We start from the raw sequence: 15,433 nt of genomic DNA, 5'->3' as shown, positions 1-15,433 counted from the left end.
ATCACTGGTTTTGCAAATGGAAATAGGATTTACACTGAACATATGTGGCAACTGAACACAAAACCAAAATTATTTAAAAATAGTTCATTAGGGAGGTGGAAAATGTTTCAGTAATAATAATTCCTTTTATAATCAAATTTTTATTATTATTAACTGATAAGTCTTTTTTGCATGAGAATTTGTTTAGTTGCATTTAGTCCCATTTATTCGCTGTACACCAGCAATCCACCATTTGAGGACCAGTCATTTGAATAACTTCAGACATCAAAGGGAATGGATGAGTGAATAATTTGAAAATAATCACTGAACACAAGTGGATGACCTGTGCTCTGGACACTTGATGTTCTGACTCAGAAGGGCAGCTTCAAGTTGGTAACAGCCTGAATAGCCCAGCATAGGAAACAATTGGACAATTGTAGCCTATGTCAACAGCTTATTTAAATGGAAATTGAGTTTCAGGCAATAACATGGCATTATCAGTGGCAAGGTCAAGGTTTTTTATTCCCAAGGAACCCACATATTGTATACCTTGAATGTGTTAGTGTGTATAAAAGTGTCTCCTAAATAAATAAATGTGAATGTCAAGCACAATGAGGTAAGCAAGCATTGAAGAAGCCATTAAAAACAAATCGGAAATGACGTTCAGTTCCATTAACGGAAGTGCATTGCACCACAACCCCATTACAGAATCCACAGCGAAACAAGACACCGCTACCGCTGTAGTTCTATTACAGAATGAATGACTTTTATGGGCTGGTTCAAAAACATACAGCGCAACCAGTGTAGTCTGATTTTCAAAGGAATGGCTTAAACAATTTGGTTCTTTTCAGTGTATCAAAACATTTAGCCTACTATTTAAATAGCATTTTATTAATTTATTTATTTTATAAACTACTGACAAAACTCATAATGAAATCTGTGTAATACATAATGTAATCCTAATGTAATTCAGGCTAATCTTTGACTACATGTTGATATGAACAATCAGTCAATGTATTTAATGATAAATATGACATTAGTTGTAAGCTAGCCTATATGTGTTTTATTCATCAAACAGAACCGACTCATTAAAGTCAATCATTCAGGAATTGAGTGCACCGACTGCGCTGTATGTTTTTGATTCACTAAAAACAACCGACTCATTAGATGCATTCATTCAAGAATTAAACACTGATTGTGCTGTAGCTATAATTAAAAAAAGGTATAAGAACAAGTTCAGTTGCTGTCTTAAGTGTGTCTTGCCATCACTATCATATGTTAAGAACAGTACTTGTCCCCTGATCGGTTTACAGTGTGTTTGGTGTCATTCAATGCATAGGGATAAAAGACCAGGAGACAGATTTTACCCCCTCCCTTGTGACCGACTAGGCGGGTATTCCGCTCACCCGCTTTCTGACCGTTATAATCAGATCTTTTGTTGAAATGTTGGCGAGCCGTTCTGGGCTGAGGAAAACTAGGCAGCTGATATCTGCCTCTTCATTGTGCAGTTTGAACGAGGCAGCTACCAGCATTACAACTTTATACTGACGCAACCGTCAGCCTTTCAGCGCTCGCTATAGGGAGATGCTGGTATTTTTCCACTTGGGCACCGATGGGACAGACACAAAAGGAAAAGTGCCAAGGGGAGCAGTAGAGTTTAGATTGTGGAGACACTACAGTCTCATTGGTGGGTGTTGTGTCATTTTTAATCAGAATTGCGAGATTAACTCAGAATTAAGAGACAAATGTTGGTATTGCGAAATGCAAACTCGCAAATCAGAGAAAGTCAGAACTGCTAAATGTAAACTAGATAAAAAAGTTTATATTTTTTATTCTGTGGCCGAAACGGGATTCCATATGCAATCGTCTGAAATGAACTGAATTTTCTGGCTTGCACATGGACAAAAAAGCTGCATGCAGTTGCATCACAGACTTTCTTGCTAAATAACCACCAATGTGATGTTGGCATGCTTGGTCCTTGACAGCACAGACATAGAAGAGGGAAAGGAAAAAAAAATACTGTTGGAAAGTCATTGATAATGATTATCTATTACATAAGCATCAAAATATACAATAACCTTGATTGTACAATAACCTTGGTTCACTCAGGTCACAGGGGCAAAAAAAGATTCTGGAGAGGGACTCAGAGATGAGGGCTTCATTCATCTATAATTCATCACCAGCTTATTCAGCCTCTAATGGAGGTGGCACAGAGCACATGTTAAATTTAGATCCTAGTGATGTAATGGCAAACTAATGCTTTACACTGCATTAACTGCTTAATACATTAGTGACGGATGACTGTGATAAAGCCAGTCAATGACCGGTCCTCACATACTAATTCTTGAATATAGAAATGATGATCAATTTAGACATGTTGCCTTGACGAAAAAAAGTTTATTATATAAAACTAAATACTGATTTTAATATATATATAGTAATTATGATAAAATCAAACATTTTGTTTTGCTAAAAAAGTTTTTTCTATATAAAATACTGAAATACTTTAATAAAAATACTGAATTTATATATAGAATTGATAAACAAATCAGACAATTTGATTCTATATGTATATATATATATATATATTATATGATATGATATAAAATAAAGTATTTTTAAAATAAAAATAAAAGGTCTGCACTCAATTAGCATATAATTTCTGCAAGACAGGTGTCTTTTCTATTTGTTGTTTTATTTTGATTACATTTTAAAATTAGAGAATGGTTTCCTTTGTCTTATGGGAGACAGAGAAGAGAGACATTGGGAGGGGATGTGTTTGTGTGTAAAAGCATGTGCAACCAGTATGTTATTGTGGTTAGAATAGGGGAAGGGCTTCGCTCTCATGTGAGCATAACAGCCCCCACTCTGTCCAAAGAGAAGGAACAGTACATAACACTATGGCAGTACATTTTATGACATCATCCATGCATCCAAAAAAAAAATTAGATAACTTCAGTCTATAGGGCCTGGAAAAAAAATTCTGTTTCTCAAAAAAGCAAACACTGCATATTAGAAGCATACCAGCATTCAAGTAGAGGTGTTTTATGCAGTACCCATTCAGGCTAGTGTGGATTCAGTCTCTCTGTCGCACACAGTGGTTCTGTAAAGTGGGTCACTGTCAGCGGTGGGAAATGAAATGCACAGTATCTGTCTGTCTGTCTGCCTGCAGGCAGTATGATCCACAATCTAGACAATAGATGTTCCAGTGCATTTATCAGAAAATATTTTGGCATAAAGTCTTACAGCTTACATTCATCTATGCACATCTGGTGCACGTGGGTCAGTCAAAGTGCACATCTGGCTGTGGATAAATTGGCTTTAAAACAGATCTAGTGTCAGCCTGTTATAAGTGGGTCTAGCCCACTAATAAGGGTGACACATAACACAGGAAAATCAATGCTTGAATGTATTGGCATATTTTTATACTCTACTAAAAGACTAAACCATTGCCTAACCAATGGTTTAGTCTTTTAGTAGAGTATAAAAAAAAAAAAAAGCATTCATTTAATTAAAATCTATTAAACTGCTGCACCATAAAACAGCCCAAAGTCTACCTTGCTTTTTTTTTTTCGTTCCACACAGTAGACCAGCCATGTCCCGTTAAACAGCGCTGAATCCCGCTAATGTCCTGCAGTGAGTCTCGGTGGCGAGTGCGAGTGTGTGAGTGTGTGTGTGTGTGTGAGTGAGTAAGGCCGCCAGTGTGGCTACAGCAGTCGCACCCGCGTCATCACGTGTTATTTCTGTCCCTTTGAAAGCCCCCACCCTCACTGCTCTTGTTTCAATGAGGACGAGAGGCTGCTCTACACTCCACTCTTATGGAGTCTTATAGATGCAACATGTGACTGTATGATGAGCACACTAATGAGGGACTAACCAGAATAACACTTGATGGAGAGACGATACACCTCTGCTTTTTATAATATTGTACATCTGTCTTCAATTTTTTTATCGAGCACAATAAAATAGAATTTTTGGTCTTAATATTCTAGTCTATTCTACAATGGATTAGACATTCAAATTTTTCATGCTACACATGAACTCTTAATGTTCAAAGGTTTCCAGATATTTGATTTGTGTTGTGTAATTAATTCTATTCTATTCTATAATCCTATATTCAAGTTTTTCTGCAACACACCAAATCTTAATGGATCTTTGAAAATTTCCAGATCTTAAATGTCCCTATTCTATTCTATTCTATTCTATTATATTCTATTCTATTCTATTATATTCTATTCTATTCTAACTTGCTTGCAAAAAATAATACATAGAAAACAATAGGAGGGTCAGACTCGCACAAACCCCCCAAAATCAGCAACATGTGCAACACATGAGTATCAAGTACGCTTATAGTTATGGAAAGCCAGCTAATTAACTTTGATACAAGCACTTTTGGACAGAGATGAGGCCTATACAAGGAAAATATTAGAGAGATATTTAACTGAGGAGCAAAAAATATCATTCAATGGAACAGAAACAAACACCAGCAGTAAAAACCAGTCAGTTTGAAACACATTGCTGAGACTCTGAGCTCTACCATTTAGCTAAAGTTCATGCACTGACAGAGGATTCATTGAGGCATTGGAATAATTAATTGCCATATTGCTTTGCTCCAAAAACAATTTTTAAAGCAGGTCACAGACATGTCGCAGCTTTGTTCTAAGAATTTATTGGGCTGTACTGTAGTCTACTTGTTGTGAGATGACTAACAACGGGGTGATGTCAGGACTCGCTTGTTCCATTACAGCCTCATCTTAAGTTGTCATCACAAGTTGTCATATTTTACTCCTCTAAATTAAGATGTAATTGTATTCTACATTAGTATACTAGTATACTGTACACTAGTTTACTGTATATCTGGTCAGTTTTATTGTATCTTTTGCTATGATATCGAACAATTCTGTAAGTGTGGTTCAGTGGTTAGTGGAAATAATAAAAATGATTATGTTCAATAAAAAAAGAGAATAAAAATGGCGTCTGAAATAATAGGCTAGTCGAAAGAAATTAATTGTTTTTTAATTGTCCATTTATAATTTATGATAATTTATTTTGAGAAATAAGCATTGTACACTTTTAATGTGAATGCAGTCATATATATTATGCAAATAATTTAAAAGTAAATCACATAATTTCCATTGAAATTATAGCGTACTACATATCCCAGAGTTCTCTATTCGATGATCATTGGTCACATCCAAATGTGACGTAACACAATTTGGTCCTCTTTTGCGCGAACGGTTGATGCTGAGGCACTGAGAGGAATCTGCGCGCGGTTAAATCCAGCTCTGATCTCCACTGCATCTAAAGGTGGGTGTTTTTTTGTTGTTGTTGTTGTTGTTGTCAAAAATTCATATTTTTGCAATACATCTCAACCGTTTCTGACGTGACAGGAGGAGGAGGTATCTAAAGTATAAAAATTCAAAGATTTACGATTTTAATTTTCAGTTACACCCTTATTTACCTCCCGTTTTGGGGATGGGATGCAGATAATGGACAAGGGAATCAGGAATAGAGTTATCATAACTAAATAAATCCATGAATTAGCACGCGCAGCAATCTAACTGCTCGTCGTTTAATCGGGAGGGAATTGTTCAAACGGTCGAGCTCAACGTTAGCCATCTGGCTCTCGTTTAGTTGAGATTTGCTTGTTGATTTAGCCGTTTTGCTAGTGAAAAATCAATTATATTGTCAGCCACAGACTTCAACAGTTTTCTGTTTTAACGTTAACGTTACCTAAAATCTTAACAACAATCCCATTATATAGCCCACAGTACAGTGACCGGTGATCTAATGGGTCTCGACGTCTTTTGTCTTTGTTATTTGTGCATTCACCAATCGTGCTGTCAAATAATATTATTTACCTTCTATTGCATCAATAACATCGATTAATAAAAATATGGAATTAGGCAAAATAATTTTGCATGTCAACACTGAGATTATTCTGTACAATGGGCAGTGCGAGATTTGCTTGTTGATTTAGCCGTTTTGCTAGTGAAAAATCAATTATATTGTCAGCCACAGACTTCAACAGTTTTCTGTTTTAACGTTAACGTTACCTAAAATCTTAACAACAATCCCATTATATAGCCCACAGTACAGTGACCGGTGATCTAATGGGTCTCGACGTCTTTTGTCTTTGTTATTTGTGCATTCACCAACCGTGCTGTCAAATAATATTATTTACCTTCTATTGCATCAATAACATCGATTAATAAAAAGATGGAATTAGGCAAAATAATTTTGGAGTCAACACTGAGATTATTCTGTACAATGGGCAGTGCATTTGTGTCTGGTGTGAAATGGGAGAGATTAGGGTGTGATCTGGTTTGCTGAAAACGTTGGATACACCAATACCACTATTTCTAAATGTTGCATTCCATATTTGCATGTTTCTTGAACATTATTAGGGTCTTATTGATACGTAATATAGTATAGTGTGTGGTATTATGGATTTTTGAAGGCTGTTATAATGAGGGTTCATGGTGTATCTCGGCCATCTATTGTCTCCAGATGAGATCCTGCATCCCATCGGATAGACACTGGGGCTGGATGTTTATTTTCAGCCATCAAGAGATGATATGTTGTCAGGTCATTTTTAAGATGACAAGTTTGTCTAATACTTAATATTTGAGGAACCACTTCAACGGATTAGCCTGTCTTTGTTCGTTTCTTACACAATATCCCATTTGTTTTAATCTCTCAGTGGCCAGTGGGCTCTCATTACATTATGCATGATGCTGATTTGTTTGTCTCTACACTTCACCCGAGTGTACACCCTGCATTTGCATTATATATTTTAATTAAACTTATTGTTTAATTAGATGATGATGACAGCACGTCTGAATAGATGGATCCGGTGCTTGTTGTGCAGGCAGCGACTCGTCCTCTTCTTGGCATCCAGCATAAAAAAGGATACATTTCTATTTAATAGGCAGTAATTTTTTGCATTTTTTACAGCTTGTTTCCTTCCCATAATATCATTCACTTATTATGCATGTCTATTGTGGCGACACCATTCCTTTAAGTAGTGTATTTTAGTTATTGTTTATATATTAATTTAGTAGGTATATGTATTATTTCTTGTATATACCACAGTAGAGACAGACTCCACTCAAGGATTTTTCATAAATAGCTACCTTGAAGATTTTTTTTCAATGACAGAAAAGCTGTTTCATTGCTGAGACTTGTTTTCAATATGTGGGGAGGGATATATGGTTAAGAGAAAAGATTGTGTAAGCATGATTTGCATCAACGTTAGTAGCAAAACGTTTGCATTTTTCTGATATTATTATATGCGTTCATTTGGCAGGTGTGTGAAACCGTTGAGGTTGGAAGTGCAATGGCGTCCTCTGGAGGTTAGATGTGAAAATATTAGCAGCTAAGCTCCAATATCGAAATCAATATGCATCACTATAACGTAATTTAAATTAAATCATTCTGCAAAGGAAATCAAGCATGGATTATTAAATACAATGGCGTATCATTCCCAGACATTCAGGTTAAGGAACTGGACAAGCGTGCCTCAGGACAGGCTTTTGAAGTCATCCTGAGTCCTTCGGCTCCAGATGCCAAGGGAGAATTCCCACTTTCCACCCCCAAGAAGAAGGAGGTATCTCTGGATGAGATCCAGAAAAAACTGGACGCGGCAGAGGAAAGACGCAAGGTAAGTGGTCGTTTAAGAAGCCGTTGCATAGTGACTGTGCATTCTGTTCCTCATTTGTTTACCTTCTCATATTAGAACCATGAGGCAGAGGTCCTGAAGCACTTAGCTGAGAAACGAGAGCATGAGAAGGAAGTCCTTCAGAAAGCAATGGAGGAGAACAACAACTTCAGCAAGATGGCAGAGGAGAAACTTAACCAGAAAATGGAAGCCAACAAAGAAAACCGCACAGCACGCATGGCAGCTATGAATGAGAAATTCAAAGAGAAGGTTTGTAAATTGATGAATGCATATGCATTATATGTTACTTTGTAAAGTTTCAGTTCTATTGAATTTCCATTATGTTAATGGATGTATTTTTCTTTATTTTAGGACAAGAAGCTCGAAGAGGTACGAAAGAACAAAGAAACAAAAGATGGGGCAGAGGGTGAAGACTAAGTTTCCTCTCTCATTTTCCTTTTCATTTAGGGTATAGTATTGGGTTTTTTAATGTATCCAAAGATTTATTTTTTTTGTTCCATTAAATGGCCAGTTTTCCGTGTTTGGATCCATGTACTTGCCACTTTTTTATTAAGGGGTTTTGGGGAAAAGCTGGTGCACAACATTTCATCAGTTTATGTGTATTCAGTTCTGTCTTTCATCATCCCCACTAACCTGTAGATTTGTCCAGTTGCACCTCTATAGCATTTAAAATGAGCAGTGTTTTACTGATAGGGAAGCATGCCTGTGTTATGCATAGGTCTAATATATACAGTACTTGGTATACTGCATTGTGCAAGTCCACCTGTTCCCTTGTATGTCAGTTCTGCCATCCTATGAGCTTAATAAAGTTGCACAGTTGTTTGTTATTGTACCAGTTTTGCCACTGCCTCTTTGTTGATCTGTCAGTCAGCCAGATTGTAATGTGGAGTAAAAGAACTTCTTAAAATGTGTACACTATGAAGATAAATGGCAGATTCTGTATTCTATATGGAAAATACGTTTTGCCAGAACAATAATTAGATCTTTTTGGACACTTTTTGATGTACTCTTTATAATCTGCATGAGATTCCTAGTGTGAAAACTAAACATTTCATTATCCACATGCCTTTCCTTTACTAGATCATACTTTTATAGTAATTCATACTCAATATGCACTAATAAAAAAAATGCATTCCAATAAGTACTTGCAAAGGTTTGAGTGTTAAAAAAATAATAAAATCTGTTGCTTGAGAATGTATTTGAACTATACTGGCATCTAGTGGTTTTGAATTTGTCGAACAGGTATTAGACGAGGCTTTCTCGAAAAATTGTCTTAAAATGATTTCAGCAAAAAAAAAAAAATCCTAATGTTGACATAATGACAACTATTATTGATTTATCCTTTGTTGCCAAAACAGAGTTAGATGCATGAAAATTTATGGCAGTTGTAAACAGCTTTGCAGTGATGAATGGCTTGTTGTCTACATGCTGTCACATTATTATGCGTTCAGAAAAGTTCATCAATCTTTTCTAAAAAAATAAATGATACCTTATTTCCAAATTCTGAACTCCCTTAGTAGAAGCAATTACATGCATCCAAAAACCGATCATGTCCAGTAATATGTTGTGTGAATAAACATTTTTTTAATTGAATAAAATAAAAATGAAATCATGTGCTTGTCTGTGTTGTAGGAAGGGGCAAAAAGTTCAAATGTCAAAATGACCTTCAAAGCACTTCCTGTGTCTAAATTCACAAAGTGGACCTTTGTTTCCACTGTTAACATCGAGTTTGACAAGGACACATTGTCAGCAGAGTGCCTGTGTGGGTGATGAGATAAGCGGTCACATAGCTTAGCATAAGAAATGAACAAAAGTACACTCACAATGTGCACATATTAGACAACGAGTACATTTAAATTGCCTATATATTCAGTTAATTGCAAATGTTTTCTGTGTTACTAATTCAAACGACTGACACTGAAAATAAAAAGTGTCTAAACATGTCTACATGTGGCTTTTGCCCAAATCTGTGCTGTGCTGTTAACTGAATATAGGGTAAATTAGCTACTGCACACATATATGGGCGCATGTGGCCATTATATATATCTTTTATCTGTTTTATACCACATTGGCTCTCACCTCGTTTTTTATTAAACAGGACATGGCGGTATTAATAAGAGTTTCACATTTCACATCCCATACATTTTAGAGGGTGTAGCCACCTTAAAGGATGTTTCCAATTGGCGAGTTACTCTGGACGGAGGCGGGGACAATGGTCTTCGGCTTTTCTGATTGGACAGTTTACCTGCCCATCAGGCATCTTTAGATTGCGGCCATCTGACAGCGGTACTGCAGGGAGCTGACAGGAGCCTCCCCCGCTCAACAATTTTTTTACGTAATATTTTTTTCTATAATTAAAGTTTCTTGGTTTAATTACGTTTGCTCAAGACGCATATGAAGGCGCGGTTAAATACAGTTCACTGACGGGATTATCCTCCTAAAAGGTAAACCAGTTAATTTACCGATCGTAGGTTTAAGGCAAGATGAAAGCTAAAAAATTAAATGCCCATATGCACTGTATATGCTTTTAGATAAAAGTTTTCAAAAACAGACATAGCCTTTGTGTAGCGCGTACGGTGTGCAAACGGGGAAAATGAAAGATCAGTATAACCCAAGATAGATTATCGACATTTGTTAAAACGTGTACAGTACAGGAGACGAGGAAGAAAACGTTTTGAGTTGCTGTTTGCATCTGTAACGTTGAATTTCCTCAAGACAGTTCATTGTTGCGCTTCCGGCGTCTCACGTTTCTTTTTCGGGATTTTACGAGAGAACAGCTTGAGGGTGTGGGAAGGGTCTGTCTTTTGGGGTGCCATCACTAAAATTGTCCACAGCCTTTCCCCCCCTAAATATCTTCGTTTTAAGAGATTTGCTTTAAAATGCATTATTATTTCCCCAGACATTTTAATCGATGATTTTAGTTTCATCAGATTCGTCCCTATTAATTAATGTGCTCGAGGAGCTTTACGCAGAGAGCTGATGTTACGTAAGCGGTGATGTCTATTCATTGCCCCGCTTTACATCACGTTACCTTAATTTCAGGATAAACCAGTTTTTAGTCTTTGCAAGAATTTTACATGCATGACATGTTTTTTTCCACAAAATAAGGGTTTCAGGGTGCTTCTATTTGAACAAGTATCGATTTGCATACATCGCTTAGATTGTGACGTCGTTTGCATGCATTCATAAAGAATGGAAATAAGCCAATAAAAACTAGGCCACGATTTTAAAATGCACCCTTTAAAACGTTTAAAAGCGCAGAAGTTTAAAAATATAAGGATTCTGCAACTTCTAGCACTTTAATGTCCCAGGGGTTGATTTTTATTAAAAATAACAGGTTTCAACGTTGAAGTTTACATTAAAATATGTTGAAAACTTTTAATATGCTTTCATTATAGTTATTTAAATGTGTATTTTTAAAAATAGTTTTAACCTCGTCTCAGCGCATACTTCAAACCTTAAACTATAAAAAAGTTAATTATTTGATGTTTAAAATGATGACCTAAAATATTTGAAAAACATTTCAATATTCATTTAAAAATGTATTTCTTTAAGTTTTATTCTTTCTTTAAGTCATAGTCATGTGTACCATAAGCAGTTCTGCCAGATTGAGTTAAAGTTCTGTAGTTATTGTGAGGTAAAGTTCTATACTGAGTCATTTACAGTACAATCAATCTTTAATTTTGTTCATGTATTCATGTATAATGCATGCATTCACACTTTTGGTAGACAAATTAAAGTATTGAGAGTTTTAAAAAAGCTTTTATTCCAAAAGTTTTATTCCAAGTGAATGGTCTTAATAATGCAAGGGTACTATTTAACTGTTGAATACTTTTTCCCAAACAGATCTCACAATAGACTGCCGCTTAATTAGTCCTCACCATGGCGACGGTTGTGATGGAGCAGATTGGGAGGCTGTTCATCAACGCACAGCAGCTTCGCCAGATCCCCCGTTTCCTGGAGTCAGCCTTCCCTAAACTGCCTTGTACTGTGATGGTGAGCGATGTGCCGTGGGTTTTCCGTGAGTCGCACATAGTCACGGGCTACAGGCCGCCTGACCAGAACTGGCGCTACTACTTCCTCACTCTGTTCCAGAGGCATAATGAGTCTGTAAATGTATGGACACACCTGCTGGCCTCCCTCATTATTTTAGTCAAGTTTCAGGAGCTGTCTGAAACTGTGGACTTCCTGCGGGACCCACACGCCCAGCCGCTGTTCATCCTGCTCCTAGCCGCGTTCACCTACCTGGGCTGCAGCGCGCTTGCCCACTTGCTCTCGGCCAAGTCTGAGCTCTCCCACTACACCTTTTATTTTTTGGACTACGTTGGTGTAGCCATATACCAGTATGGCAGCGCCCTGGCCCACTTCTATTACGTCATCGCAGAAGAATGGCACGCTCAAGTGCGAAGCTTTTTCTTGCCAGCCGCGGCCTTCCTGGCCTGGCTGTCCTGTACGGGCTGCTGCTACGGCAAGTACGCCAGCCCAAACTTGCCCAAATTCGTTCACAAGCTATTCCAAGTGGTTCCCTCGGGCCTGGCCTACTGTTTAGACATCAGCCCAGTGTTCCATCGGATCTATAAATGCTACAGCTCCGAACAAGGCTGTGCCGACCAGGCGGTGGTGTACCACTGCTACCAGGTCCTCTTCTTTTTGATCAGTGCCTACTTCTTCTCATACCCCCATCCTGAGCGCTGGTTCCCGGGATGTTGTGACTTCATTGGCCAGGGCCATCAGATCTTCCACGTGTTCCTTGTGCTCTGCACTCTAGTGCAGATTGAAGCAGTGCGTCTGGATTACAGCGAGAGGAGACCTTTCTACGAAAGTCTCCATGGAGACTTGGCTCACGATGCAGTGGCTCTTTTTATCTTCACAGCGTGTTGCAGCGCACTCACTGCATTCTATGTGCGCAAACAGGTGAAGGCGTATCTAGAAGAGAAGCAGGAGTAGATATCATGGCAGGGACACTTGCTTGCACATGTAGGAAGGATTGCACTGGTCTACAACAACTGAAGCAACTAACAATGAAGGTCCTTCTTGTTATTTTTCAGTGTATGTTATATTTGTCGTTAATGGTTTTATGTGGCCTGCCAATGCATTTTGAACCAACCACTTTCTGTTTACCAAACTGGTGACATGCTTTAAAACCACATTACATATGAAGAATGGCTCTAAAACAATGGATTGCCCGCTGAAAGGTGCTGATTTTTTTGACGAGTGCCATTGTAACCTATCAAACCTGGTTAACGTGAGCTCTGTAAAGGGATGTCAGCATTTTTGCTGACAGGTTAGTTTGCATAAAGGATAGTTTAGGTAGACTGGATCACTGGAAATGTTCATACTTGCATTATGCCTCTAAATCCAACTTCATTTTGGTGCCATGTGCTGCTCCTAGCATTGTTACTCACATGGTATTTATGCATTTTCCAGACATATATTGCAGTCAATATATGTAGTACACTAAATACACTTTTTCCCTGCATGTGTTCCCTGGGAATTGAACCCATGACCTTGGTGTTGCTAGCACCATGTGCTACGGTTTGAATTACAGGAATGCACACAGTAAGTAAAATGTCAGTAAATAAAGTTTCCATGCCATTAGACCAGCGCAATTAGCAAAATGTGGAGCTCAGATGAACTCAAAGGTTAAAATCACAGGTCTTTTAAATCATGACTGAAATATTGCAGACTTCATAAGGAATACCTTCCTGAGAGATGACTGATTAATATAAATATATATTAATCAGATCAAATTTCCCCCTTTGCAGTGCTTTTTAGACACCAATTTTCTGTTTTGGCTACTATTACCTCAGTAAACCAATGCAAATTAGTGTCAAATTGACTTCTGACTTGCCTTACAGAGTGTCCGACCTGTCCAGTGCCACGTTGAGGTTAGTTTATAATTACCTGCGAATTGCAATCTATTGGTTTTGCACTGCCAGTGTAGGTGACACTTCCCTTTTAAAGTGTAGCCTGTGAAGAGGGCTGAAATACCGGATGTTGTGAAAAGGACAGTAGGCAGGATGTGATGTCATTGGATTGCAGTATAGTCAGATCGAAGGAATTCAGATGCAGCCCTGGCTGATTAATAATTTAACACAAAAATGAAAACTCAGCGTGTTCTGCTCATCTTTATTCTTCAAATTTATTAGAAAGTCGCTCAATGCCATCAACACTCTTAGTTTGGAAAATTTTAAAGCGTCAGTTCATTCAAAAATGAAAACCCATCATTTTGTTACTTTCATGTTCTTCCAAATCTCAATGATATTTTGAAGAATGCTTCAACTGTTGCCCATACTATGAAAGTCACTGGGGTTCAAAAATAACTTTTGATTCTTTCATTTAATTTTAATCAAAAATATATATTTTTTATAGGCTAAATATTGGCAGAATATTCATTTTTGGGTGAACTATCCCAGCCAAAGAGGCGTTTGAGAAACAATGAATTATGTCCATTACAGCTATGATGTCTCCGTTTGTCATGAAAATGTTCCTTTTGTACACAAGGGCTATAACTATGGCCTTTACCTATACTTATGCCCTGATATGAATGGAAAATGTTCCTTTTGTACACAAGGGCTATAACTATGGCCTTTACCTATACTTATGCCCTGATATGAATGCCTTTGTGTGTTCTGTGCATATGTGGATTTTTCTATTTGAAGTTCAGCACTTTATTTACAAGAACAGTCTGAGCATCAAAACTAATCTGTGTTAAATATATATTCTAATGTGCCTGACTACATGCATGCGTGCGTCCTTGTGTGAGTATGCATACAGGTGCTTGTCATGAGTGTGTGTGCATTTTTGAATGTTTATGTATACCTGTGTGAGATGGCTACTGAAGAGAAAGGACCTGTCAGGCCTTTTAATGACTATGAAATGCATCTAGCTGTTGTATCATGAATTGTGCAGCTCCCCTTGTCTTAGCCCTTGTTCATAAACCAACACAGATCCGTCAGATAGAAGGTGGAAGGATGATTTATTTTCCCATTGAAGTGATTCATATTCCCTTGAGATGAATATTGTGTCACTAGGCTGTTGCTGCATTAACCAGGAAAGGTTCTGTGTGATGTAGCGTAAAAGCTGGTTTATGATCCAGTCCCAGAAAAAGAAATTTTCGCTGCGGTATGAGCCGTTTGAGAAGTAGCAAATACGCAAAGTCATGATAAATGGTGACCAGCATTTATTTTTGCAACCAGGAACATGCGGAAAAGAAAAAGGGGCCATTCACACAGAATGCATTTTTGCATTTAAAAATGCTAGACGTGAGGTAATTGAATGAAAAAAAATGAGATCTAGAGATGATTAAAAAAAAAAAAGCATAACTTATTTTAGCACTGCATTTTTAAAATGCTGTGTTGAGCGAAACGCTACAGAAGACTCAAGGAATAGAATCTTCTTTTAGCTTAAGCACTGCATTTTTAGAAAGCCAGTTCATGTATGATGTTGCAGAAGATGCGAGATGCAAGCAGAATGGTCAAAGACACGCATCTATCACATGTTTATAAAAGAAAACCAATGAAAAGCAATACAGTGGAATACAGAACACTTAAAAAAAAAAGAGCAAGGTGTAGAGACTTTGACAGATCATGAGATCATGACACAACCTTTTAAAAACATGGCGCTCATGCACGAGACACAAATGCAACATCTAGCGCATGTTTATATAGCACAATAATGTACCAAGTGCATTTTTGCATTTGAAAATACAAGACGCAGAGCAGTGGAATGAAAAAAAAAAGTAAGGTCTAGAGTGGTATTTTTTTAACTGGA

General features: G+C 37.4%; 2 protein-coding genes across 2 annotated transcripts; both read left to right on the top strand.

Annotated features, from left to right (window-relative positions):
• The first annotated feature begins 5,226 nt into the window (after positions 1 to 5,226).
• Positions 5,227 to 8,782, top strand: LOC107700727 (stathmin-like). The gene is made up of 5 exons (XM_016502492.1): positions 5,227 to 5,286; positions 7,289 to 7,334; positions 7,470 to 7,642; positions 7,718 to 7,909; positions 8,012 to 8,782. Exons 2-5 carry the CDS (start codon positions 7,319 to 7,321, stop codon positions 8,075 to 8,077), a joined length of 447 nt encoding a protein of 148 aa, XP_016357978.1. The 5' UTR covers positions 5,227 to 5,286; positions 7,289 to 7,318; the 3' UTR covers positions 8,078 to 8,782.
• A 1,161-nt stretch (positions 8,783 to 9,943) lies between these two features.
• On the top strand, positions 9,944 to 13,954 carry LOC107700726 (membrane progestin receptor alpha-B). The gene is made up of 2 exons (XM_016502491.1): positions 9,944 to 10,104; positions 11,507 to 13,954. The coding sequence occupies exon 2, from the start codon at positions 11,543 to 11,545 to the stop codon at positions 12,605 to 12,607; it is 1,065 nt and encodes a 354-aa protein (XP_016357977.1). The 5' UTR covers positions 9,944 to 10,104; positions 11,507 to 11,542; the 3' UTR covers positions 12,608 to 13,954.
• The last annotated feature ends 1,479 nt before the right edge of the window (positions 13,955 to 15,433 follow it).

Source organism: Sinocyclocheilus anshuiensis, unplaced genomic scaffold (assembly GCF_001515605.1).
Source record: "Sinocyclocheilus anshuiensis isolate Anshui unplaced genomic scaffold, SAMN03320099.WGS_v1.1 scaffold782, whole genome shotgun sequence".
Taxonomy (NCBI): domain Eukaryota; kingdom Metazoa; phylum Chordata; class Actinopteri; order Cypriniformes; family Cyprinidae; genus Sinocyclocheilus; species Sinocyclocheilus anshuiensis.
Note: the sequence above shows the minus strand (reverse complement) of the source record. Positions and strands in the feature narration are given on the sequence as shown.

Bases quoted from the DNA above. Each gene is read 5' to 3' on its own strand.
- LOC107700727 (XM_016502492.1), top strand. The intron at 7,643-7,717 runs GTAAGTGGTCGT...TTCTCATATTAG, and splicing joins CGGCAGAGGAAAGACGCAAG to AACCATGAGGCAGAGGTCCT. The intron at 7,910-8,011 runs GTTTGTAAATTG...TCTTTATTTTAG, and splicing joins ATGAGAAATTCAAAGAGAAG to GACAAGAAGCTCGAAGAGGT.
- LOC107700726 (XM_016502491.1), top strand. From the start codon at position 11,543: ATGGCGACGGTTGTGATGGAGCAGATTGGGAGGCTGTTCATCAACGCA.